The sequence below is a fragment of the Tetrahymena thermophila genome, assembly GCF_000189635.1.
Source record: "Tetrahymena thermophila SB210 genomic scaffold scf_8254420, whole genome shotgun sequence".
In the NCBI taxonomy this organism is placed as follows: domain Eukaryota; phylum Ciliophora; class Oligohymenophorea; order Hymenostomatida; family Tetrahymenidae; genus Tetrahymena; species Tetrahymena thermophila.
In genome coordinates, this window is record NW_002476202.1 from 1 (window position 1) to 27,540 (window position 27,540).

A 27,540-nucleotide genomic window follows, 5' to 3' on the forward strand; every position below is an offset into this window, starting at 1 on the left:
AACCCCAACCCCCAACCCCAACCCCGATTTATCTTTATTTGTATTTATTTTTAACTTTTGTTAATTAAATAAATTTACTATTGTCTTCCTATTAAAATAAAAAAAAAAAATTTAATATTACTTAATCAAAAAACTTCACAAAACAAATATGAAATTTAAACTATTAAAAAATATCTGCATTTCATAATCATAAATTCATACATTTTTAAATGCTCTTTTTAGTAATTAGTTTATTTCAGGATATATTAGATAAGGGCAATTATAACTCAACTCACCTATACTACCCATAAGATATCAAAATTTAACGTAATATTAAAATTTTATCTTCTTTATTAAAATTTTTTATAAAGGGTATACCAATAAAAAATGATTATTTATTTATTAATAAATGAATATATTATTATTGAAAATAAATATTCATATTTATTAAAATTTTACTAATATCTTTTAATAAAGAAGTGACTTAAATAAATGATCTAAAATAAGAAAAATTAATTTAATGTTTTTATTAAAGATTTTTAATAAATAAGTATATTATTTTAAGTAGAACCTAATAAGTACTTTTGATTTACATATATAAATAAACAATAACCTTCTATCAAATTATTTTTGTGAAAAAGTAATCTCAAAGTATATTAATTCAAAAATATTGTGTTTAAATTATGCTTAATAATAAGATGCTTGATGGATGAATAAATTTATTATTTGTTTGTAAAATTAAAGCCATTCACTTTAAATAATGAGCCCATAAATAGCTCAAAAAAATTAAAGTATAGATAAATATTTTGGAGCTAATTATAATAACAAAAAATACTGATTTTTTATTTAAACGAGAAATTTTAATTTAGTTTTTGATTTATTATAAAATACAAAATAACATATTTTAGTTCTAAGCGTTGATTGGTTTTTACCTTAAAATTATTAATTAATTCAATGGTATTAAGCTTTGATCAATTATTATTTAATTTTTATAGAAATTTACACATTTAAATGTATTTACATAATTTCTTATTGATATTTTTTTTATATAAAAGGCTCAAATTTTCAGGTGTTTATTTTGCTTTATTAATATTTATAAAGTTATATTCTAAATAATTTTGAGTAACCTAATTTAAATTTCTATGAGCTTGAAATTCAATAAAATAAAAAAAAAATTTAGTTTTGTTCATTTTCATATTTTAAATTATTACTTGTAAAAAATAGAAATGACTAAATAATTTAAAATTGTATGTATTATATTTCCTTTTTCTAAGATTTTTTTTTAAAAACTATGAATTAGAAGTAAATAAAAATTATTTATTTTTACTTAATAGGTATATCTAGTAATACATTATAGGAGCCATTATAGTATTCAAAGAAGAGTAGTGAATAAACAGAAACGATCTTGTATCTTAACTTTGATTGAAACAAAGAAATTACAAAGATTAAATAACATTTTTAAAATTGCTTGTAAAATCAATTCAATTAGTAATTGTAATTAAAAAAAATCTAAAAAATTAAAGTAATCTTCCTAAAAATATCAATTTTAAGAATATTGGATAACCTACCAAATATAAATCTAGAAAACATTTCATAATAACAGAAATATTAAAATAAGCTTTTAGATAAATGAGTATTCAAACTCTAGGCGCTCTCGTCATGAGCAGAAAAAGAAATGATATACCAGAGGAGGAGAAAATCAGAAGAAGAAATATTATAGAATAAAATAAAAAAATACAAAAAAAGGAGACATAGGTAAGCATAAACAATAAATTAATGTATTTACTTAAATTAGAGTTAATATTTTTTAAATGTAGAGACTATACTCGTTGCTAGAGAGCCAAAATTCAGATAGAAATGCGATTGATGCTGACAGTTTTGTGAACTTATTTGGACATCTTAATTTTTTCAAAGAATATATTTAAGAAGGAAATAAACAACTGATTAGGTAGGCTTTTATGAAAGCTGATTTATAAACATTCTATAAAAACTAGTTCATTACAAGAAAGGGTATTTTTAAAGCAATTTATTATTGAAAAATAAGTATTTATTGATTTTTTGAAATATGAAGGAGAAAAAAACAACTAGTTTATGCTTATTTTGGAAGGATAAGTAGGACTTTATTTAGAAGTTGCAGACTAGTTAAAGCCTAGTAAAAAGTAGCTAATTTTGATTAAAAAGCTTATTCAAGGGGATCCAATAGAAATGGGTACTCTTATTGATGGTTAAAACTATTTAATGACAACTTAGGCTTTGAGTGACACAGTTTAGATTTTAAGCATGACTGCTTAGAATTTTAGTAAAACTTTCTAAAAATACGAGTCAGATAAGTTCGATGCGGATTTAAATTTCTTAAAGGGAGTTCCTTTTATTTCAGACTGGCCAAGAAAAAATTTAACATCACTACAAATGTGCATTACAAAATACACTGTCCCTCGTAGTTAAATAATATACTAAGAAGGGTAGCAAAGCCATGCACTTTTTATAGTGAAAAAGGGCGAATTTGGAGTAATTTAAGCAAATATATTAAACACACATACATACATTTATTTATTTATCAATTAATGCACTGTTTGAAATTTAATAATAATTAAAAATGAAAATAAAATATACTGAATGATAATTTTTAATTTTTTTGCATTTATAGAATTGAAAATTAAATAATTTCGGACAGTCATTAGAGATAAATAAATAAATTATTTAAAATAAAGATTGATTTATGATTTATAGAAAAATTTGATAAATTTAATCTTAATTATTTGTAAACAAAAGCAATACAAAAAGAGATAATTTTGGTAAAGAAATGAAAATATTGATAAAGGCGAGCCAGTAGAATTTAATGAAAAATTAAACAAAATTGAGGAAATTGAGTAGAAAACAAGTGAACAAAAACAAGATTAGAGTGGATCAACAACTCCTGCTGCCAAATCACAGACTCTTTTGAGAGGTTTAAGCAAATAAGATGCTTTTAAAAAAGTAGCAGGATTTCTTGTTGGTTCTGTTGTAGAAATGAATTCAGACTTAGTAATCTTTAATTTTTAAATTTAATTAGATTTCCAATAAAAAATACTTTCGAAAAAAAAATGTGTTTTCCAACTACACAATTTCTTTAGGTTAAAAATTGCCGAATAAAGGCAACTCTAAAAGGAATTGAAAATATAAAAATAGATAATTAGATAATTAAGTAAGAGAATGATATTACTTATTTTTATTAATTAAGAAAGTATGTTATTTTCTATTGTTGTAGATAATTCCATTAAAAAACTAAATTATGTTTTTGATAAGAATTTTTTAGTATGATTTTTATATTCTAACAATTTTTTTAATAATTAGATATAGACGTTTACAGTTTTTGACAGTTTTGGTGAGAAGGAACTTTTAAATTAATCACCAAGATAGAATAGTGTTGTTTGTAGATCTGCTTAAGGAGAACTCATTTAAATTAAGTCTCGCCACTTCTTCATCATAGCTTAAGAAGATCCTGAGCTTAAATTTTCTGTGATGACTAAAATGATGGTTGACTCCAAGAAATCAGAACTTAAAAATTTGAGAACTGGTCTTTCTTTCCGAAATGAAAACGAGTTACTATTATTTGATAAAAATCTTAGTAACATTGAAGAAATAGAAGACAAAATTAATTTACTTTAAACAACTGGTAGCATATCAAGTACTTTAGGCAACCATCCTTACAATCACGATTCAATGCAAACAAATCTCAATTAGACAAATAAATCTGGTTTGAATAAATTGTAATTCAATCCTAAGTAATCTCTATCTTCTTCAAACAAATAAAATACAGCTCATATTTATTTTGAGCATCGCCGATAATCTAAGAAATTTGAAAATACAAGTGAATAGATTCAAAATAATCTAAAGATAAATCAGGTACTTTTACCTTAAAGAAAATCTGTGTTAGTTACTGATTTAACACAGTATTTACACGAAAAATAAAGCTAAACTCCTACTGCTTTAGGAAGCAATTAATAAAGTAAGCGCTAAATTGTTGTGAGTAAATATGAAAACCCAGGGCCTTATAATATTTAATAGATAGATAATAATCACTAAAATCATTTAATTAGCAACTTCTTAGACACTCATAGCATAAGTAGTAAAAATAAAATAGAATCTCTGTAAGAAATTGATTCTTAATATAGTAAAGTAATTAAATTACCAGCTATTTAAACCAATAACACAACATCTTAAAACACTAACTCCTCTCTAAATATAAGAAGTTAAAACTAAATGCGTGGAAATTCTTTTTCTAACACTTTTGAAAGATAATATGGAGGTTCATTAACACCTAATCATGCATCTTAAAAATATAGTTTAAATATAAGGAAATCATTTAATTTTGGAGGAGATTATATCTACGAGCAATAAAAGTCACCATTTGATTAAGGCAAAGATTCTCATTTAGATACAGATTCTGGTCTTCCTTCTAACAAGTACTCATCAAGACCATTAATAAGTTAAATAAGCTACTCTTAATTCTAAATTAATATCTGAACTATTTATAATTAATTACAGAAACTAATTAAAATCTTATTATATTTATATATCATTTGCATTTAAAAAATAAAAATATATATTAAAATTATTAATTTATTTTTAAATAATAAAAATTTTTATTATAATATTTACTTATAAGTTGAGTAAAACCAAGCAAAAGAATATCTAAAACTAAATTAAAACATTTTCATTAAAATCAAAATAATTGCTAAAAATTTTTTAATTTAAAATTAATAATGAAAGAAAATTAAAAAAATGAATTTTATTGCTATAAATAATAAATGCAGTTTTCTAGAAATATTTCTTTTTTTTCTTAGTTTGATATAAATAATTAAAAATAATATCAAATAATGCTTAAAAAATCTTATAAATTTCTCAAAAATTAAAATAAATTTAAATCTTAAAATTAAAAATATTGAATATTTAAAAAAAAATTTTATGAGATTTAAAAAATAAAATTGTATTTATTGTTTATTTATATGCTTTAATAACTAACAATTAACAAAATAATGCAAATAATGGTGGTTGATACATTTTGATATATTTTTATTATTTTAACAAATGTAAAAATTACATTTTATAATTTTCATTTATCTTTTTTAGTAAATTAATTAAAACATTTTAAATATTTTTAAAATAAATTTATTAAATAACAGATAAGATAAATTTTACCTAATGATGAATGTAAGTAAATAAATGTTAGCAAATATTTAATGTTATTATAAATGTAAAAATAACTTTTTGTATTATTTACTCATAATTTTAGTAAATATTTTTAAAAATTTTGAAACTATTTTTAAAATAGCTTTATAAAATAATAAATAACTAAATAATTAAAAAAAAGCATTTATTTAGAGTTATTAGAAATGAATAAAAGGTTCAAATATTTTAATAAATGATTTTGATTTTGAAACATATTTCTAAAAAATTTTGAAATTTTCAAAGATTCCTTCCTCAATTTAATTAAGGTCTTTATTTTTTAAAAATAATAAATTTTTGTATAATCTTAATAGTAAAAATTATAGATATATTATTTGTTTAATATCTTCATATTAAAATAATAAGCAGAATAGAAAGCAAATTTTAGGTTTCCATAGCACAAAACTTAAATTTTGAAGCAGGAATAAAAGTTTATATCAGTTTAAATTAGCAATTATGAAGTGTTCAGAACTATGGACGGAAATCATTGTATTTTTTTTAAACACTAGCAACCATTATTTATAAAGAGAATAATTTTATTCCACTCTACTTTAAAAAAATTGATTAATGATCACAATAAAAAATAAAAAAATAGCCCAAGAATGACCCCAATTCTAATATAACAAATCAAGTATGGAGTTGTAGCTTCAATAATGGTATTAAAATTAAACATTTGCAAAATTCATTCAGAATTTAAAGTATGTGCAGGATATTTATTCATACTTTATCATATAAATAGATGGCTCTATATTATTAGCTTGTGTAGGAGATGCTATTCTTGTATACGATTCATTTACTGGCAATTTAGTAAATAAAGCAATTAGAGGAGGTAATTATAATTTTTTATAATTCATTAAATAGGGATAATTCTAATAATTTTTTTAGGAAAAAAGCTTTTCATTAACCATTATAATAATATAATTTATTGCTCTGCTAAGTTAAAAATTAATGCTAATTATTTTTATGTAAATAAAGGATAAAAGGAATAAATTAATTGCATCAAGTTCTCAAAAGATGGAAAAAGGTTTGCAACTGCTAGGTAATTAAGACTTACCAATAAAATATTCAAAACTACTAAATGGAGCTTGATAAATAGCTATAAATTGCTATATTATGCAACTAATCCAATAATAAATTATTATAAATTTTTAAATTTTGATTGGATTTTGATATTAAAATTTTATAAATTTTTAATGTAAATTTTAGTAATGATAAAACTGTTTGGGTCTGGTCATTCGATGTAAATAAAAATCCCAAATTAGCACCTGAAGTAAAATATTCTCATACAGATAAGGTTTTATGTCTTGCTTTTAATCCATTGACGCATCAAGTAATTAATAAATTTTTTCAATTATAATTCGAGTATTCAATTTATAATAAAAAATAAAAGATTTTCTCTGGAGGTGCTTAGGACTATGCTTTATGGACTCCAGATCAACAAAGTATAGAAAAATCTAAATTTAAAGATAAAATAATAACTTGTGCATGGAGTTGGGATGGTTTATATTTAGGTTTTGGTACTATGGGAGGTATTATTGGAATAAGAAACAGAGCTCTCGAATAGTTAGCAGAAATTTAAAGGTCATTCCCTATATGGTGTATGGATTGGACGCCAATTACTCCTGACTATTAAAACAGTGTTCTCGTAGTAGGTGTTTGGGAATAGTCAATAGCTCACTATAATATTTAAGGTCAATAATTAGGTTCGGATAAAAAGCTTACATATGATCCTATAGATATCAATTTTAGCACTCAAGGAGAATTCCTTTTAGTAAGTGGAACTAATAACAAATGCACTCTATACACCAGAGAAGGTGGCTTTTTAATAGATGTTGCAACAAAAAATGATTGGGTTTGGAATAATAAATTGAAACCTGTAATTAAAGAAGCTGGTAATTATTAACTAATTTAAATAAATTCAATAGAGATTAATTTTTGTGTAAAAAATGTGTTTTAATTTTTTGTATGATTTAAATTTAACAGGATCTGTTGCTGTTTAAGATTAGTTACACGTTGCTTTAACTACAAATGATGGCGAAATCAGTATGTTTAAAATTCAATAACTAACAGTGCATGCACTTGAAGGTGATAAATATGCTTATAGAGATAATTTAACAGATATTGTTGTTTAGAGCATGAGCTCAAATTAAAGAATTCGTTTGAAATGCAAAGAACTAGTTAAGAACATTAGTATATATAAAGATAAGCTTGCTGCTCATTTAACAGAAAGAATTTTGATTTATGGAACTTCTTCAGAAGATAGCTAAATGAAATATAAGTTGCATAAGAGAATAGTTAAAAAAGTTGAAGCTCATATCTTAGAAATAGTTTCAAATCACTTGATAGCTTGTGTAAAAAATAAAGTATAATTATATTAATTATCAGGAGATTTAGAAAAAGAATGGGTTTTTGACTCAAGAGTTAATTGCATTAAAATTATAGGTGGAATGCCTAACAAAGAAGGAGCTTATGTCGGTTTAAAGAACGGTTAAATTTTCAAAGTAATTTTTTTTTAATGTGTAAAACTTCATTTTATTTAAATAATAAAATAAAGATATTTGTTGATAACAGTTTCCCTATTCCTATATTAAACCACAATATTTCTATTAAAAATATTGATGCTTCTCAAAAAAGAAAAAGATTAGCAGTTGTTGATAAAAATAGCAACCTAACTGTTTATGATCTTTCAAACAAAGAATAAGTCTTCTAAGAAATGAATATTGTTTCTTGCGCTTTCAACAATAATTTTGATGACTTGCTTGCTTTTTCGTATTAATTTATTTTAATAAATATTTAAATTTCATCGACTCATAATTTTTGATAATAAATAAATGTATAGATCAACTGACACAACATTTATCAGGTGCTCTAATCATCCACCTCTATCTCAAAAAATATCAGGATAAGTTGTAGGATTTAAAGCAAATAAAGTAATAAATTATTTTCATTTAACAATTAGTTTTAATTAAATTTGTTTTATGAAATTAGTTATTTGTTTTGAATGACAATGTTATGAGTACAATTGATGTTTCGATGACTTAGACTATGATTAAATACTTAGAAAGAAAAGAATTTTAATCTGCATATGAAATATCTTTATTAGGAGTAACTGATTAAGATTTCTTATATTTAGGTAATGAAGCATTAATCGCAACACAATTTGCTATTGCTAGAAAAGTAAATATTGAAAAATTAAAATGTTGAAAATAATATTAATTAATGCTTGATTAAATTTTTAATAAATTAGTGCTACACAAGAATAAAAAAATTAGACTTCATCTATCTCCTTGAAAAGGTAAAGAAACAATTAATTAGTTTAGAATCAAAATGAACAAAATATTTTTTAATTTTAGGCAGAAAAAGATTTTAAAAAGAATACATTTGTTGAGGGATTCTATTAAGGTGAGATATATGCTTTATAAACTAAATTCTATGAAGCAGAAAACGCACTCACTAAGTCAAATTTAGCTTCTTAAGCAAAAGAAATGTGGATCATTCTTAAGGAATTTGATAAGGCTATGAGAATTACAGATACTGGTGCTAGTCCTATTAATAGAGGCCAGAATAAAGAAATAAATTGTAAATAATTCTTATTTTATTTTAGTTATTAATTTTTTAATTCCAGCTGATGCTTCTAGAAAGGACCTACTCATTTAGAGGGCAGAATGGGAAGTCAAACAAGGAAATTGGAAAAAGGGTGGTGAATTGTACATTCAAGCTGAAGTATATAAAAAGGCTATAGAAGTATATGTAACCAATAATTTCTCAGAAGGTATTGTTGAAGTTTGCAGAAACGCAGATGCAGAAACTCAAAGAAAAGAAATAGAATAATGTGCTGCATACTTTAAGTAAGCAAAATAATTTCAAAAAATTTAATAACATTTTAATTTAATTTATCAGGAAAGCAAAACTTCATCAATACACAAAAGAAGCTTACTTGAAGCTGTAAGATAACAAAGCTTTACTTTAATTGAATATTGATCTAGAAAAATGGGATGAAGCTATGACTCTTGGTAAGTTTTATATAAATCAAATTTGAGAGATAGATGAATATATTTTTGATTTTTTATTTTAGCAAAGGCTCATCCTGAATTCATGGAGATAGTCAAACTGCCTTATGCCAATTGGCTTGCTAAATAAGATAGATACGAAGAATCTTTAAAGGCATACAGAAAAATTGGTAAACATGATATGGCTACTAAGATGCTCTATAACTTATCTTAGAATGCTGTATTTGAAAAAAGATTCTCTGACGCTGCTTTATTTACTTGGATGATAGCTACTGAGCACTTAGGTTTGATTCGTAATATGAAAGCTCCAACCCCTGAAGATATTGAGAATTTAATGAAATTTTATTAGTACAGAGATGATGCTGAAATATATTTTGCATACTCCAAAGTTTAATCTTTTGTTGATGAACCATTCTTACCTTTATCAGGTCATGCTTACATGTTAAATATCTTCAATGCTGCTCGCTTCGCCATAAACAAACTAGGAAACAGGCAGTTATACGGAGTACAATTTCTTTAAAATTTATTAAAAATACTTAAAATCAAAAATTATATTATAGGTCTAACACAGTTATCTCTATTATTCATTAGGAAAAGTAAGTAAATAGCTTGAAGGTTACAAGACAGCCCGTATTTGCTATGAAAAACTAGCTGTATGTTCAAATTTATTATTATTATTATTACCAAGTTAAACATTATTTTAACAAAAAGAGCTACAAAATTCCTACTGAATGGAGCGAAGAAATAGAATTAAGTACACTCTTAATTAGATCTAAGCCATATAGTGATTAGGAGTCTTTACTTCCTATTTGCAATAGATGCTATAATTAAAACCCAGCTCTCACAGAAGGTAACAGATGTTCTTCTTGTATGCACTAATTTTAAAACTGCTTCATAAGCTTTGAAAATCTACCTTTGGTTGAGTTTAAATTGGATCCTAAAATCACACATAAGAGATTTATTGAATTAATCAATTCTGATAAATCAAAAACACAACCTAATAAAAAGAAGAAGAAAGCGTAATTAGATTTTAATAATTACTTGACTTACACTGACAATTCAAAATTAATTAAATTTTTTTTCAAAATTGGATGGAAATTATTAATTTGAACTGATATTTTGATTATTTCATAATAATTTGATTAAATAGAAACGACGGATGGTAAGAATCTCACTAAGGAGATTAATAAGTTCTCACCTTTAACAATTCACCTTAAAAAGGAGGAAATGACAGTAAAAGATTTTAGCATGATTATTTAAAATTTATTATTTAAATCTAAAAAATATTAAGATGAAAGCAGTCCTTTCTTAGATAAACTTAACGAAGTATTCGAAATTTAATAAACTACTTAAGAATACATACCTGTTACATTAGATGAAAATATAGTATCATCTCTTAGTATAGATGAGGTAATTTCGTTTAATTTTTAAAGAAAGATACAACAAATAACTAATGTATCTTCTCTTAAAGGCCCATTACAATTAGCTAATTTTTTTAATAGGTTTATTGGGTAGACTATACAAAATATTGCTACACAGCAGAAATAAAATATTACAAGAGTATGTTAACAGACATTCCTCTCAAGAATTGTTAAGAATGTGGAACATTCTACATTTTGGTAATTAATATCATTTTTTTTCCATATAATTACACACAAAAAAATTTATCAATTAGGATGAATATGAATTTGAAATAAGTAAGACATAAAAATGTCCTTTCTGCAGATCAGTTGATGAAAGAGCAGGACCTTAGAAGGATGTTTTTGATTTCTGAGCAAAAGCCTACAAATAATTAAAAGAAAATTAATATAGTTAATAAAACACAATTATAATTTAAATTTTATTTTTTATACATAAAAATTAATTTACTTGATGAATAAATTTTAATTAAAATATATTTTTATTTTTTTTATCTTTTTTCTACTTAAAGACTACCCATAAACTTTATATTATTCTAGTGAATTTAATTTTTAATATTCTTATTGAGAATATACATGAATTTAAATTAAAGGCAAATTAAATTTTTGGAAATAGCTCATAAATAGTATGAATTAATGAATGAATAATATTTTTAAATTTTCAAGAATAAACAAAAAAAATGAAGAAAACAAAAGTTATTGGTCGAAATATTTATTATGCAAAGCAAACGGAGTGTTTATGAAGTATTTTGTGGTTAGTTAGGTTATTAATACAAATGCGTTGTAAGAAAAGTTAATAATAAATATGCAAACACACACATTTTCAATTTAATTGTGGCTAAAAAAAAATTTCAACTTTTTAATGGATATTTCACTGAAACATTGATTTTTATGATACCATAAAAATTAAAAGATTCTATTAATTTATATTTTTTGAACAAAATTCATTATAAATACAGTGCATTTAATATATTATTTATGTAGAATAAGTAAATTAATTAAGTTTAGTTAAAAAACTATCAAAATCTAGTTAAGTAAATCGTATATGGAATAAGTAGAAAATCCATCAACAGTAACTAAATTACATATTTTATCTTTAAACAAATATATTTAGATTTCAAATTATTTTCTATAGGATGAGCTGGTTATCAATGTAGTTGGATGCAAGCCTGAAAAGAGATCTGAAGAACAAATATCATTTCTTTCAGATTATTTACACAAGATTCTCTCTTTTTTAAATGTCAAAAAAGAGGATTGCATTTTATGTGCGAAGTCTTGTGTAAAGCTTACCTATCACCAGAATTAATCCATTTTAAAATTGAGTAAAATTTATATTATTTTAAAAATGTTTATTTAAATTTTGATTTTGAGATAGTTATGAAAAGAGTTTTAAAGATAGAAAATATTTATTTAATAATAGAATAATAAGTAGAGTACTTTTACATCATTCTTGAAGGATAAGTTTCACTAAATTATTTGTTAGTAAACAACGAAAGCAGCAATGAAGAATAACTTAAATATGAAAAAAATTAATAATAAAATATCAATAATTTTAAAGTACCAACAGATAAAAAAAATGAGTCATTGTAAAATGTTGGTAGTTAGTAGCAAGTTGTAAATAGGCAATCTTAAAGGATTTCTGAGATTATCGATTAACCAAAAAAGAACTCAATAGTTTCAAGATATTCGCAAAGCTAGCTCCTTCCATATAAAAAATTGAATAAATTTGATTACTTTGGATAAATATCTATTTGCTTAAAACAAATATGTTAGATAGTGGCGTAATGTACTTCAAGAAATGCAGTGCTTTTAGCAATACCAAAAGATGTTTTCAATTCTACATTAAAGTTTTATTTTAGCTATGTTATATAAAATGATATTGAATTTTTGGAGACCTGTGTGCACTTCTTTAAGGAGTGGAATAAGAATTTGCTTAAAAGAATAATTCTATTTGGGTAAAAAGTATAACTTAAAAGAGGAAACCTTCTCTACAACGAAGGAGATAATGCTGATAGCATATTTCTGATAGTAGAAGGAGAATTTTCAGCCTTTAAATAATATACATACGCTCCTTCTTTTCTAGCCAAAGCAGAGCTTAATGATGTTGAAAAAATTAGGACTCAAACAAAAAATGAAATAGATAATAAAAAATAATAAAAATCTCTAAAGGTAAAATTTTGTATTTATTTTGATTTATTCTATCAATAACATATTTTTTAAAATTATTTATTTAGATTTTGATGGTTGGTAAAGGTGAAATGATAGGAGAAAGCGAGCTTTTCCTATAATAGGAAGGGACATAAAAAAGATATTTTTCAGTTGTTACAGAGAGCTAGGATGCTCTGGTTATAAAAATGCACCATTAAATATTTAAAGATCTGGTTTTGACAGATACAAATACAAAATAAAATATCCTAAATCTGCACCATTAAAGGGTAAAAAATATTTTTAAATTTACACCAAACAATTTTTTTTAAATAAAAAGATGTCATTTGTTGAATAGAAGGTGAAAAATTAAAAATAAAAGCTCAGTTAGTATATGGATTTCTTTTTCTAAAGCTTGCAGGGCTAATAAATGAAGTAAAAAAGCACAGAATTTCTAAAAAATTCTCTGAAAACAATAGACTAGTTAAATAAAGATCAATTTAACAAATTCTTAAAAAAAGCTTATAATAGCCAGTCTCCTCAAAAAAAGTAGCTCTCATATCCCTAAAATCAAAATATATTTCAATCTGATGAAAAGAATAATTAAATATCAATACCTACATTGAATTATATAATTGATGATAAATAAAATAAAATTGTAACTGAGTAGGATTTATTAAAAAGTGCTGAGTTAAATTAAAACTTCTCAACAAAGATGAAAAACTCTACAAAAGAAAGTAAAATCTATGATAGTAAGTCAAACTTAGACACCGAATCTAAATCAAGTAATAGTTTAAAAAATAAAACATTCAAATAATTATACATTTTTAATTGCTTTTATCAAAATATTTTATGAGAAAAGTACTTTATTAAAAAAAATGAAAAGCAGAAAAAAATAAAAAATTTATAAAAGAAAATTTAATTGAAAATTATAACATCAATTTTAAAGATGTCTTAAAATTAAAATGCAAAATCTATTATCTATTTTATATATATTTTTAATATGAAAATGATTGTAATTAATGTTTTTATAAATAAATAGATATTTAGTAAGATACAGTGAAAGTAAATTCAGATAGTGGAATGAAATATTTTAATAGCTTCTTTTATAGATATTTGGATTAAAAATAAAATAATCTTGAAGAACCTTTAATAAGTGTTAAAAAAAGCAGAAGATAGTTTAGCTTGGAGAATTTAAATAAGAATAAATAGAAACTATCTCATTCTCCATAAAAGACTGCTTTTTCTAGATAAAACTCGTTAATTCTATAAAAAATGAATCAAATTTATAATCAGTCAGAAAAATAAACTATTCATTCTACTCTATAATAAACTGACTGTTTACTTAAATCAGAAAATTAAATAATATCATTATGTAATTTGCAAAGAAGATAGTCTCCTGAATCTTCTAGTGATAATAAAAATAAATTCAATTGTAATTTATCTAACTTAAAGGTTGAAGAATATTCTTTGAATAATTACTGTAATAATTCTTCTAGAAAAAACACTTTAGATTCTATTGCCTTAAATTTGGATAACAGATAATCATCTTAAACTAAATTTTCCCCATAATTAAAAAATAGGAAAATCGTTAGTTAATCTTCTCATCTTTAGTTAGAGAAATAAGATTTTATTTCATTAAATGAAGATCATAAAAATAACATATAAACTGAGAGAAGACAGCCTTTAATAACTTTTCAATATAAATCTGACAGTATCAATGAAATTTATCATAAAAATGAAGAAGCTATTGGAATAGAAATTAAAAAAAAATTATAAATACCGAGAAGACTATTTTCTTCTCGAGCTAGTTCTACAATAACAAATTTTAAAAATAATAGCATATCTAATACAAACTCAATTTGCTTAAGAGAATAATCAAATGCAAACTAAAACGAAAATTAAATTATTTTTTTAAATAATTGTGCATCCACAACTTAAAATACAATTGAAGATAAAAATGCTTTAGAGAATGAAAAAAACTCTATAATTAAATAGCTAATTCTACCTTTAGAGACTTAAGGAAAAGATTTAAATTCTGAAGAAACACCTCTTATATATAAATCTACATAACCTTCTACAAAAAATAATCTAAAAGTAATCAGAACCTCTGTGTATAAAAATTTCAATGAAATATTCAATAATCTTCACTATGAAAATGAAAGCTAAGCTTCTTAAAAAGCTGATTAATTAAGAAAATCTTCTATAGAATTTATCTCCTAATAGCCTAGTAAAAATTTATAAACAAATTGTTCAGGAGTTATATATAAGTAAGGGGTTAAGTTAAGTTATTATTAACTAAATTAATAGTAATTTAGTACTAAATCTACAAGATAGTAAAATAATCATAATTCTTAAGCAACCTAATAATCAATTTAAGGTCTTTATCAATTAAATAATTTTGTTAAATCTCCATCTATTCAAACTAAAATTAAAAAAAATATTCATGTAAATAATTCAAAATCTAAAAGCAGCTTTGATGTTTTTGATAAAATTCTTAATTCAAAATTAAATTAGTCTCCAAAAAAGGAAACAAACTAATAAATGTAATAATAATGAATACACAAAATGGTTATACTTAACAATCAATTTTATTGAAATTAATATTAAAATAGTATATTTTATATAGAGATTAGCATATATTTTTATATTAACTAAATTTTTTCAATAAAAAATCTACTTAATTATTCATTCTTTTTAAGTCCAAAGTGCTTTAGACTTTAAAGCATAAATAGAATATTATGAATAATTAATTCTATTTAAGTTTAAAAAATGAGAATTTAGAATATATTTAAAAGATTGAGAGTAATAAAATAGAATATTTCAAAATAATTTAAACATTTAATAAAACTAATTTTAATTAAAAAAATTGATATAATTATATATTTTTTATTAAATTAACCTCTTTGTAACAAATATGATTATTAACAATCAAAAACTGGTAAAATCAAAATTAATAAACTTAATTTTCAAAAAATATTCAATTCATACAAAAAAATAAATAACAATTAAAGAATTTCAACATTTAAAAACATAATTTGTTTATTTTATTTTTAATTTTTATTATATTTTTGTGAGTAAATCGTTAATCATTTTTCGCTAGAAACAAGCAATTTCTCACTTTAGTCAGTCAAATTTTTTTCTTTTTATAATGAATCTGTTTCTAAAGGCTGAGTAAGCTAAGAGGCTTATCCTAATTTAATTTAAATTTTATTTGAATACATTTTTATTGAAATATTAATAGATTTGTTACTATTTTCTTCCTTCATTTGTCTTTCTTTGCTAAATAGACTTAGTTAAGTTTCTGTTCCTTAATTCTTTTTGTCATCAGCTATCGTTTTTAAATCAATCTATAAATTATATTCGTATTTTTAATTTAATTTACATGGGGTATATTTTTCTAATTATTTCTCCTAATCTTAAATTTACTCACTATCTTCTTTCTCAAGATTAAGAAGGTTATTATTTTCTTACTGTAGTTTCTTTATATTTTCTATAAATAAATTATTTTTTAATTTCATTTTCAAAAAATAAAAGTTTACTCTAAATTTGTTTATCTAATTAGAATTAATCATCTTAACTACTACTGCTTAAAAGATTTTGCTTTTAAATATCTGCCTTTTATTAAGGAGTCAAAAACTAACATGAATAATTTGTAATTTGCTCTAAAAATTAAAAAGAAAAATCAATATTAAGAAGCAAAGTAATAAATATTGTTACACTGAATGTTGTTGTTATATTCCTGTATATTTAGATCGCTATCAATTTTTGCTAGCTATTGATTCTCATCATGTTAAGGAGACATTACATTATTTTAAATACTTGCAATTTACTCTATATTTAATTAAAAATTAAAATTAGAAGTTTATAATAAGTTATATTTTTACAAAGCTTAATGCTTTTTGTCATTCTGGTGTAGTAGTTCCAATTATTTCTTGCTGAGCTTAGAGAATCAATTTAATTATTCTGTAAAATTGCAGAATTAGAGTTTACCATATTTTCCATTGGGATCATTATATCTTTTGATATTTTGGTTTCCTTTTATTTAGCATCTTCTTGTATTTACATAATATCGTAAATACTTTTACTTTTTAAAGTCTTAATCAAGCCTTTAATTTTCTTTTACACATTCTTTAGCTTCAGTAAAACAGCTATATTTTTTTAATTTTAAATTACGATATTTTCAAAAATTCTTGGAAATTTTTTCTTCACAAAAAATATAAGTTTTTGAAGATTATTTCTGTCCTCTTTTTCTTATGGAATTACAATTCTTATAATTCCAAAAGCAAGCCTTATAATAAATTAAATATTCAAAAGTGCCACAATAAGCAAAATTATATCTTCAGTAGCTTCCATTTTTGCTGAATAGCTCTATAAAAAGTACAAATTGAGAGTTAGTGCACAAATAAAAGTTGAATGAACTTAATAGTTATTGTATATTTTCCTAGAGTATGGATTAAGTCTGACTAACAAAAAGAAATTTATTATCATGAAAATGTTAACTAAAGCAACCTTAATAAAGATATTAATAATAATAATAAAAGCCATGAATTTTATAAAATATTATTTACCTGCAAAAATGGATTTTACTTTAGAAGTACAAAAACAAGAATCAGAGATGTTTTATAAAATATTTTGTAAAACTCCCAATAAAAGAAAGCATCCTTAAAACCTGCAAAAATGAAAGAATATTAGGTCTTTATTATAATTGAGACTTTTCTCTTATGCATTAGATAAATTTTGATAAATAACGTAATTGGTATTAAGATACCGTAGAAAATTAAAAGAGGTAAAGTAATTGAAAGAGCATAAGGCAAATGATCTTTTGAATCATAACATTTAATGCTTAAGTCTAGATCTAAATAATTTTCACTCCCTATTGAAAAGCAGTTCAATGATCTACTCAAAACAGTAACAATTGAAGTAAAGTAGTAAAAATAGATAAATATTGCAGCAGATCTAAAGAATTTCAAGGTACTTCTTCTTTTAAAGATATAAAGTAAAGTAGCGAATATAAGATAAACTAATATTGTTAGTAGTGGCAGAAAGAATGACCATAATAAATTATAAAACCATATTGGTTTAGCATTAGAATTCTTACCAATAGCGCAATCAATTGATTTACTTATTGAATTCAAAGGATTTCCTGTTATTTAAATAGGTAGAGTGATTGAAAGAGGTATATTGAACATACCACAAACTAAAGAAAGAATTTGCAAGTGATCAGTTAAGATTTTTGAAAATATCTTTGACTTATCAGATTTATCTTTTTTTAAATTAATAACAGAAAAATAAATAAAAAGTATACTAGTTAAATAATTATCTTACAGCTGTTGCCCAAAAATAGCATTCCTGATTTAGTTATGTAGTGACCTACTAGTTTGATGTAAATCTGTTTCTGTAAATTTCTTATCATAAACATGATATATATAATTATTAAAAATAATTTTAATAAATTGTTTGCTATTATTATTGACATGTTATCACTGCATTTTTAGCAAACTCCAGTACCAAAATTCTCAGCATACCTCTCACCCCAAACTTCTCCATAAGTATCACAATTATTGCAAATAATTCCAACATGTCCTCTTTGGCAATAATGCTAATTTTTATTAATTATTTTAATATCCATAGTTTTAATTATTAACTTTGCAAAAAAATTTAACATTTAAAAATAAATAATTGTTATACTATTGACTCAGGATCTTCAGCCTAACATGCATCTGGATTGAAGCTGCAATTTATAATATCATCAGAGAGTTCACTGCTTCTCCAATATCCATTTTTTAAGTATATTTATGAACCTTCACACTTTAATGCAGAATCTGGACAAGGATTACATTAACCATCATTAATATTTAATGAATACTTTCCTTCTAAACACTAGTCACAAATTGTAGATTAAGAAAACTATTTCAAAATTTATCCTACCTGGCATTAGCTGAAATTGATCTAAACATTAAATTCCAATAATCCTTGACTAATATAAATGTTGCCTTTTGAATCAGCTAGTTAGGGTTATATATTTGAAACAATTCGAAATTGCATATTACTTAGGGGTTTGTATATCAATTGGGTTGTTAATGTAAATCCGCCATTAGAAAAATCATTAGATTTTAATTCACCCAAACATTAGATTTGTAAATTGCTTTAATCACAAATGACTTAAACATAAATTTAGTTAATTATTTTTATAACATCATTACTTATTTTCTTCTAACTTGAAATTGAAGGAATATAAATAGGGTTATTCTCTTCATCCAAAATGTTAATATTATGAAAAATAATTTACTAACCACTTTAAATATTTGAAACAATAAGATTTTCATTTTAAAGCACTATTGAGGTGGTATTAGGAGCAGATATACCTTATAGATCTACTTGAATTTTCCTTAAAGTTGATCCAATATTTTTTCCAAATATATCTGCATAGTTATTGTTAATAATGTTGTTATTGTTGATTTTATTTTGTGATTACAACACAAAATCAGGGATAACCAACTAATAAAATATTGCTCCTCCTATTTGAGCTTTATTTGAAGAAAGCTAAGAATTTTACATTTATACATTAATATTATTTATGTTAATAGCACCTCCTGTGGATATTGGTGCTTAGTTTTACATAAATTAAGCATAGTTAGCTATTATTTAACCTTAATATAATGTATTGACGAAATTTATAGCTCCTCCATTTTATTTTGAACAAATATTTTATGAAAAAATTACTTAATTAAGCTTAAGAGTTAAGCTTTCAGTAATTGATATTGCTCCTCCTATTCCTTAATAATTTATGTTGCTTGTAAAATTGCTACTGTTAATAGTAACTTAATTACTTTAACTAATCTATAGTAAAGAAGAGTAAGTATTTCCTGAGATGGTATTATCTTTCATGATTACAAAAATAAAATCCATCTAAACCACATTTTGCAAACTAATTAGAGGATTGTCTCCAGTCATTATATTATTTAAAAATTGAGAAGATATTAATTAAGCTTACCCTTTGTCTTTTTGCTATTTTACACATATCATTTATATCTAATTATAGCTTGAGGTAAAATTTTGTATGTGCAAATCAATTATGCTTATCACATTTATTGCAAATATGTTATTTTGATTTGTTTAAGACTACTGAATTATAGTATTATTTAATAAGAATTAAGAGGCTGCAATATTAAATATATTCTTTTGGTTGTTAATTATTTAATTCAAAGTCAAATTTTGAATTTAAACTGTATCTACAGATGAATCAAATGAAATATCAGTTGAATTATTAATAATAACATTACTTAATTAGTAGGACTGGCAATTATAAGTGATTGAATTCAGGACTAGTTCTTAAATATCAACTACACTTAAAGAAGTACTATTTTTTAATGTAATTTATTAAATTATTGTAGTTTAAGCACCAAATATATTTAAGATTTTTGAGTTACTAACTGAAATTAGTTAAATATTTTCAACATTCATATTTTTATTTTACTAAATCTAAATTAAGTTTATTCCTTAAGATTGCTATACATCCACAGACTAAATTTGCAAGTCTTAAACATTGCTTAGAGAAAAAACTGTAAGATTACTTAAACCAAAGACATTTAACTTTTTTATAACTACAGTGTTAACATTCGAAATTTTAATCAGTACATTTTAAAGAGTGCTTATCTTGTTCAAAGTTAATTATTCGATAAATAGTTAATTACAATTACTAATAGTAATCGATTAAAATGCTTATGTATTTGGTATAATCAGGTTTATATTTTGAAGATAAACACTGATAAAGTTTGTTAATACCAAACTTTAAGTAACATTTAGAGTCACACTTGAAATCTATAATGTTTTCATATAGCCTTAAGTATTAAGATTTAATGCATTAACATTCAATTGCATTTGATATATTTATATTTTTTATATCTATTAAGAATAAATGCTACCATCTTACCAATAAATCTAATTCATAGTAGATTTAGACTCCATTCTCAAAGTTAGATTGGCATTTATTTGAGAAGAATTGAAATAATTTGATTATATGCTTCCAATCTATTGCTAGTCCATATAAACTATTTCTATGAGCTACAATTTTGAATTTTAAATATTCTATAAATTCTATATTGTTTGATCAATAACAACTGCTGAGTAAGTGCTCTCTAAGCTGCGATTTTGCTGCTCTATAAAAATGTTGCAATTTTACTAGTTATCAGTTAAAGGAAAAACTAGATTTTAAATATTATTTTTTGATGAAACTATAAAATTTAATGTTTGTTAGCCATTAGTACTCTTTTAAAGCTGAAGAACTTACAACTCTTGATACAGTCCATTATTTTCAAAGTATACTTTGTAAGTAGAATTTTAAAATATCTACACAAGATCAACTTTACTCTTCTAAAAAATGAGGAAATAGTTATTGAACTACACATTAACAATGTTATATGCTTCTTATAATCCTGAATTTATTACAAGGTATTATTAAAGGCTTAATCCATTATAAATTATAATATTTAGAGGGCATACTGAGTAAATAAAATTGGAATCAAACGAAATTATAGCTTGCTTAAGACATGAGTTTTGTAAAATTCCTATATTTCCCAAAAATTAATTGTAAACATTAGTCACTCCCTTATTAGTAACTACATAGATCATTTTTCTGAAAGGATCATTAACTATATTAGTTATTATTGTATTTTTTAACAACAAATTATTTTGTGTTTACATTGTTTATAAATTAACTAGAACGAGAGAAGAATCTAAAGAACTTTAATAAACAACACATAAGAAATTTGTTTGTTGATTTTACGAAGAATCGAAGTCATTACTATTATATCTTTCTTCATATTCGAAGGGAATTTTCCACCAATAATTAGCTTAAATTTATTTAGATTGAAGCTTAAACACAAATTAAATCTTGATACCTGAAGATATATTAATTTTGGCTATTGAGTTACTTTTGATACTGTAAACTGATATTATATTTACAGAAGGAAGTATTACATAATCTCCACATATGAAAGCTAATGATGTGATACCTTCAGTGAATTTAATGAGGTTAACTTCTTATTATTATGTCTATTACTATTATAAACTTATAGATGTTAATTAGTAAATTTATTTATATAAAATAAGAAGCTAAAATCTGGGTTGATCAAAAAAGAAGTTATCTGGTGAACCCTACAGAGGAATAGGTTGATTAGAGGATAGTTTTTGAGTTTGTAAATTAACCTAGATGATATAGAGCTGAGTGAAGTAAACATATATGAATTAGTTTTAACCAATTAAAACTAATTGAGTAAAGTAAGGGTAAACTTAATGCTAAAATGGCTAAAATAATAAGTTGTCCACTACCATTTCTTTGTTAAGAAGATTAATAGAGTAATTTTATTCACTATAATATATCTAATATTAATCATTAAGTACTATGTTTTAAATATTCTAATACTACTTTAAGTTGACTTCGCTGGTATAAAGTACCTCAACTAGATCAAAGCAAACTAAAGCAGACTAAGTTATTGCAGTCAGAATGTGGAGTTATGTATTAAAAAATATGTTTTAAATAGGAGATTGACCATATTATGATAAAGAAAAAGTTTCAATAAAATCCATAGTAGGAAATCTGTAAATGTATATTAATTGATCTGAGTATAAAAAGGTCATATTTTAGCTCTCTTCGACAAGCAACCCCTTAATATTGTTAGCGCTAACTTAGAAATAAGTTACATTGTTACTCAAGTAGTTGATAAGATAAAAATTTTGTGATTAGTCAAATACAATAAAAGTTTAGCAATTAGAATAAAAATATGTTAAGTCTGGTGTAAATATATTTTAGGTATAGTAATCAAATGTCTATAAATATTTAGGGAATTTTCTTATAGAAATCATGTGTCTTTTTGATCCCGTGACTGCTAAAATTACGTTGTAATTAATATCATTAAATAATTAAGATTAGCCTAACTAACATTCCAGAATATTAGGGTAAAGGACACTAGTACTTAAGTCGTTTGGAAAAGGAAATGAGTTATCCTATACAAATTGGAATATTGAAGTAGGGTAAATAATAATAAATTATTATTATTATTTATATACTAAAGGATTAGCACATATTTTTTAGCCAAAAATAAAATTTTAAGCCTATTATTTATAAAAAATATAATTTAAAAATTATTTGAGTAGGAAACTAAGTTATGGGGGTTTAAATTTTACCAGTTTTAAAAGTGAACTGAAAAAAAGAGAATATTCTTATATATATTTTAATAAAAACTAGATTAAAATATCTGAATATCAAGATTCAAATATTAAATTATAAGTAGACAGAAATTATAAAAATAAAATAAAAAATATTCTAAAGCATATCTTAGTAGTAAATATGTACTTTTAAATTTATATTTTTTTAAATTTGTTATTTTATAACTTGATATCAAATTAAGAATTTAAAAAATCAAGTATTAACATGGAAATTGCGTTGAAACTAAATATTTTTTTTAAGTTCAGAAAATATTATTTATGTGCTTTAAAGAATGTTTGATAAATTAAAGCATTTAAGGAACTAAGAAAAAAATTAAAGAGTTTTTGAAGAAAACAAAATATTTTTTTTGATTGAAAAATAATCAGAATAAATTTTTAGCACTTAATATTAAAAAAATATTTTTTGTTTTTAATATATTTAAATCAATTTTCTAAATAAATTTACAAAAAAATCAAACGAAGGCATTCCCGTGATAAGGTCGAATATGTAAAAGCAAGGTTGCTCTAAAATAATCAAACTCTAATCACAATCTAAAGTAAAACTTATTGGATTAGTCAATTAATTAAAGTATTTTAATTTAAATAAAAAATCTGTCAATGTAACTTAAGTGTTATCTTATAGCTATTTAAATAAAATAATTTTTAGAAGTGTATTTATATTCTTTTTAAATATGATTGATTTACGTTTATCTTAATAACATCAGTTTTGGTCTGAGCTACTAATATCTATTGTTAAGGACAAACATCATAATATTCTATATTTTATTATAGATTAAAGGGGTTTTAAAGTGACTAAGAAGTCGAAGAGTTGTACTGATTGAGAATATTACCTTAGACATAAATAAAAATTCCTTATTACCAATCCAAAAACTTAATATTTAAGGTAAAAGAAATGCTGAAATTTATTTAAGTAGCTTCTGAATTATATTTTTAAATATCATAAATAGAGATAATCTTTTGACTACTATCGTAAACTGCAACTAAAAATTTATTGTTTTTAATATTTTAATCAAGCAAAATCTAATTAGAATTCATGCTAATAGCATTATAAGGGAAGTTGTACAAATTTTTATGCCAGTTAAGACCCTATTCTGATTAAAAAAAGTAAGCCTAAGTATCTCCAAATTTTGCCTATCCAATATAAATATTAATTTCTGACTATCTTTTAGAAATAATCATATTTTTGGTGTCAATAATATTTTTCTCCTTTTTTATGTATTGGGTAGTATCTAAAATTCCATTTATATAATTACTTCTACTATTTGATTGAAGCTATTGTAATACTTTTAATTGCATATCTAACTTATAAAGACTGTAGTTATTCTAAAAGTATACGTTTCTAGTGTCTTAGCTAAGGTAAGTAAAATAAAAACCATCTTAAAATGTGCTACTATACTATAAATTAGTTGTATAAATATATATTTTTCCTTGATCAAAAATAAATAATTCATTTAATGGGTCATAAATAGAAAAGAAAGCTTGATTTGAAATTTATAAAATTATTGGTGACTAAATAGTAGTTTTCTAGCTTATAGAAAAAATTAAGCATAAATTCTAGTTAACCAGGTAAATTAAATCATTATTAGATATTAAAGGGTGTCTGCTCTACTAATCGATATACAAAAAATCTATAAATGTTATTTATTAAGAGAGTGTAATTAAACTACCACTACTTAAATCTACCTAAATCAATTACATATTTGAATAGTAGATTAAAAAAGTTTCATCACTTAAAATTATAAATTTATCAATAGGTTGGCTAGATAAATCTATAAATACTTTATTTTATTCAGTTAAATCTATAATTTGATAAATTTCATACACAAATAAGAGATTTTTAGATTGAATGTAATATATATTGGTATTTTATTATTATTAAATATCAACTGACCCGCAGTTATATGCATATATTTGTTATCCTGAGGATAAGTCGATTATTTATTCTTAGACTCCATTAGATATATCAGTCGTAAGAATTATGTATTAATTTCCTATAAAACGAGTAAAAGAATATTTTCCATCATTTTGGCTTAACTGCAATTTATGGCTTTTGGTTAATATCTTTGATTTCTTTTATAAATTTTGTAGAGAAATAGCTAAATCATACTAATAAATATTAATTGCTGGTAATTTAAGTTGATTTGCTTAATCTATGGAATAAAGAGAGTAACTATTTGAAGATTTGTCTATGTAGAGCATCATTTAATTTAATGTTACTGCATAGTTAGGCAAAGGCAGTGAATAATAACCACTCTTGTAGAAGTTTTACATTTAAAATGAGTCGATGTAACTGATTTTAAAAGAAAGATTGTTCATGTTGTATTGAATTTTTACAAGTTGTTAAAAGTACAAGTTGTTGTCTTTTAATTGTGAAAAGAAAAGATTGACTATGTTATTTGATTAGAATGTCATATTAACCAAGGTAGAAGTAGATTAAATGAAGCTTAAGTCAACAGGAATGAGATTTTAACTAATATCTAATTATTACTTCCCTTACTAATACTAGTAAATAAAATCTGTGATATTTGCAAAGAAGAAGTTTCCATTACTCAAAAAAACAAAAAAACTATTTAAAGAGACATTTTCAAATGTCTAAACCAAGGTGAATTATTAAGTAAGAATTACTGAATTTATAAGTTATTTCCCTGATTAATCAAATTAGGTTAATTGTAAAGTATTTAAAGTTGTGTCATATTAAAGAGCCAAAATGAGACTTTAACTTAAGAATGTGTTATCTTTACACTAGCATGGAATAGAGAGAACTTGTTAACCAGTTTGAGGTACGTTATCTTAAATGTTAACAATCAAGAAATTATTATTATTGGTTTCACTATCATAGTACACTTATAATATTAAGTTATTTCCTATTTAAATAAATGATAGAGGAAAATAAGATTAGTCATAGTCGAATTATTTGAATGCGATTGATCTATCTTTTTAAAGTGCTCCCACCTTATTTCAATTGAAAAAAAATATTGAAATTAAAGATTTACGAAAAGGGGTTTTATTAAAATGAATATTTTTTTTAATTTGTCATACAACTTTTGAATTGTTATTAATATAAAGAAAATAAGTGTGGAAAATTAGTATCAGAGGTATAAATAATTTTGAAAAAAAATAATTGAGACAAATACATCTTTCTTTAAATTTCTTATTCTTTGATTATAAAATCTATCAAAATGCTATGGTTGGTTATTCAATTAAAATAGTTTTTTGTAAATAAAAATATTGAAGTAGAATTTGTATATTTTTTATAAATATATAAAAAAAATATTTACTTGATATTAATTATTATAGAAGATGAAATACCTGCCTTGCATAAGACTAGCTATATTGAAGCCTATACCTAATCCTAAATTTATAGAATGGATTTATTTGGAAACTATGTCGTAATACACTAAATTATATTCATATAAAATATTTTATAAAAACACAATTTAATTTTCATCATCTACTTTCCAGATAATATAATCAGAATTTATATTTTAATCAAACTCAATCTAAAGCGTAGAGAAGTTCATTACAGTAAATCTGTTTCCAGCTGAGCAACCTCCGTATAAACCAGATATAAAACTAATAGCTTCACTTTCATTTTCCTTAAATCCATAAAGCGAATCAAAATTATCTATTGATTAAAGCACTTTTGAGAATATTATATTTGAATTTTCATCAACAAGGCCTATATTACATGCTCTTGCTCTAACTATAAACTATTTTTAATTAATAGATTAAATCTATAGAATCTACTAATTAAACTATTAACTTGATTTGCTCTAAACTTGAATGCACTACAGAGTTTATTCGCAAATCTGTGAGTTATAGTTGGAGTATTATTACTGTGGGCATGTTTAAACACATTAAGCAGCAAGATAAGGGTTTTGAATAAACTAGGTGTTTGATTCACATACTTGTTTATTTAAAATGCATAAATTTTAATTTTAATCAAGATAGAAATTAGTATCGCACTGTTAACATACCTATAGAGCATTGCAACTAATACAACCAGGAACTGAGCACTTGACACAAGTATTTTAGTTCTCTATTAATATGCTTATTTCATTATTTTTGCATGTTTATACACAACTATTTTTAAAATCAGAACTTCTAAAAGTGTTCTATGGGCATGTAATACAAGATTTATCGTCAATATTGAAGCAGCTCTAACAAGAATCAGAACACTATAAGCAAGAATTCGTGAGTGCATCAAATATCTACTGATCTGGACACTAATTGCATAGATATTCCTTTATTATTAATCCTACTAAGACAAGTTATATAAACATAAATTTCATTTAAAATATAATTTAAAATAAATCTTATCTTTTGTTGAGTTTTAAAAATCAATTTTTAATTAATAATTATAATTTTAGAAAATTAGGTAATTCATTTAAATGTTTATTTCTGATATTATTAACTAATACAAATCAGTCAATTAACAAAAATACTATAATATTTCAGTCATAAATTTAGAATGTTTTAGTTTACATTATTATTTTTATTTACTAATATTAGATAATATTAAAGATTTAAATTATTAAAATTACTCTGAA

At 23.2% G+C, this 27,540-nt stretch overlaps 5 protein-coding genes across 5 annotated transcripts; 4 read left to right on the forward strand and 1 right to left on the reverse strand. All coding sequences in view use genetic code 6, as the record gives it.

The window, feature by feature from the left end:
- Nucleotides 1-1,304: 1,304 nt before the first annotated feature.
- Nucleotides 1,305-1,658, forward strand: TTHERM_000694549 (hypothetical protein; the record flags this gene model as incomplete). The annotated part of the gene is made up of 1 exon (XM_012799835.1): nt 1,305-1,658. A coding segment is annotated over one exon (354 nt), but the record flags the coding sequence as incomplete, so codon positions are not given.
- A 132-nt stretch (nt 1,659-1,790) lies between these two features.
- TTHERM_00694550 (cyclic nucleotide-binding domain protein) lies at nt 1,791-4,485 on the forward strand (the record flags this gene model as incomplete). The annotated part of the gene is made up of 4 exons (XM_001023620.2): nt 1,791-1,989; nt 2,051-2,487; nt 2,752-3,003; nt 3,313-4,485. 4 exons carry the CDS (start codon nt 1,791-1,793, stop codon nt 4,483-4,485), a joined length of 2,061 nt encoding a protein of 686 aa, XP_001023620.2.
- Nucleotides 4,486-5,643: 1,158 nt separating this feature from the next.
- On the forward strand, nt 5,644-10,971 carry TTHERM_00694540 (intraflagellar transporter; the record flags this gene model as incomplete). Its single annotated transcript, XM_001023619.2, has 21 exons — nt 5,644-5,676; nt 5,783-5,843; nt 5,927-6,016; nt 6,163-6,226; nt 6,394-6,517; nt 6,578-7,079; nt 7,171-7,688; nt 7,742-7,956; nt 8,027-8,117; nt 8,176-8,364; nt 8,435-8,482; nt 8,541-8,766; nt 8,813-9,035; nt 9,088-9,200; nt 9,263-9,702; nt 9,758-9,850; nt 9,909-10,216; nt 10,348-10,430; nt 10,489-10,607; nt 10,700-10,816; nt 10,873-10,971. The coding sequence occupies 21 exons, from the start codon at nt 5,644-5,646 to the stop codon at nt 10,969-10,971; spliced, it is 3,756 nt and encodes a 1,251-aa protein (XP_001023619.2).
- Nucleotides 10,972-11,606: 635 nt separating this feature from the next.
- Nucleotides 11,607-15,319, forward strand: TTHERM_00694530 (cyclic nucleotide-binding domain protein; the record flags this gene model as incomplete). The annotated part of the gene is made up of 6 exons (XM_001023618.2): nt 11,607-11,687; nt 11,751-11,937; nt 12,036-12,784; nt 12,850-13,050; nt 13,101-13,545; nt 13,803-15,319. The coding sequence occupies exons 1-6, from the start codon at nt 11,661-11,663 to the stop codon at nt 15,317-15,319; spliced, it is 3,126 nt and encodes a 1,041-aa protein (XP_001023618.2). The 5' UTR covers nt 11,607-11,660.
- A 530-nt stretch (nt 15,320-15,849) lies between these two features.
- TTHERM_00694520 (transmembrane protein, putative) lies at nt 15,850-27,282 on the reverse strand (the record flags this gene model as incomplete). The annotated part of the gene is made up of 12 exons (XM_001023617.2): nt 15,850-15,953; nt 16,014-16,253; nt 16,303-16,425; nt 16,481-16,594; nt 16,648-17,272; nt 17,332-18,026; nt 18,089-18,362; nt 18,452-22,876; nt 23,436-23,612; nt 23,675-24,385; nt 24,554-25,942; nt 26,269-27,282. 12 exons carry the CDS (start codon nt 27,280-27,282, stop codon nt 15,850-15,852), a joined length of 9,891 nt encoding a protein of 3,296 aa, XP_001023617.2.
- Between the last annotated feature and the right edge of the window lie 258 nt (nt 27,283-27,540).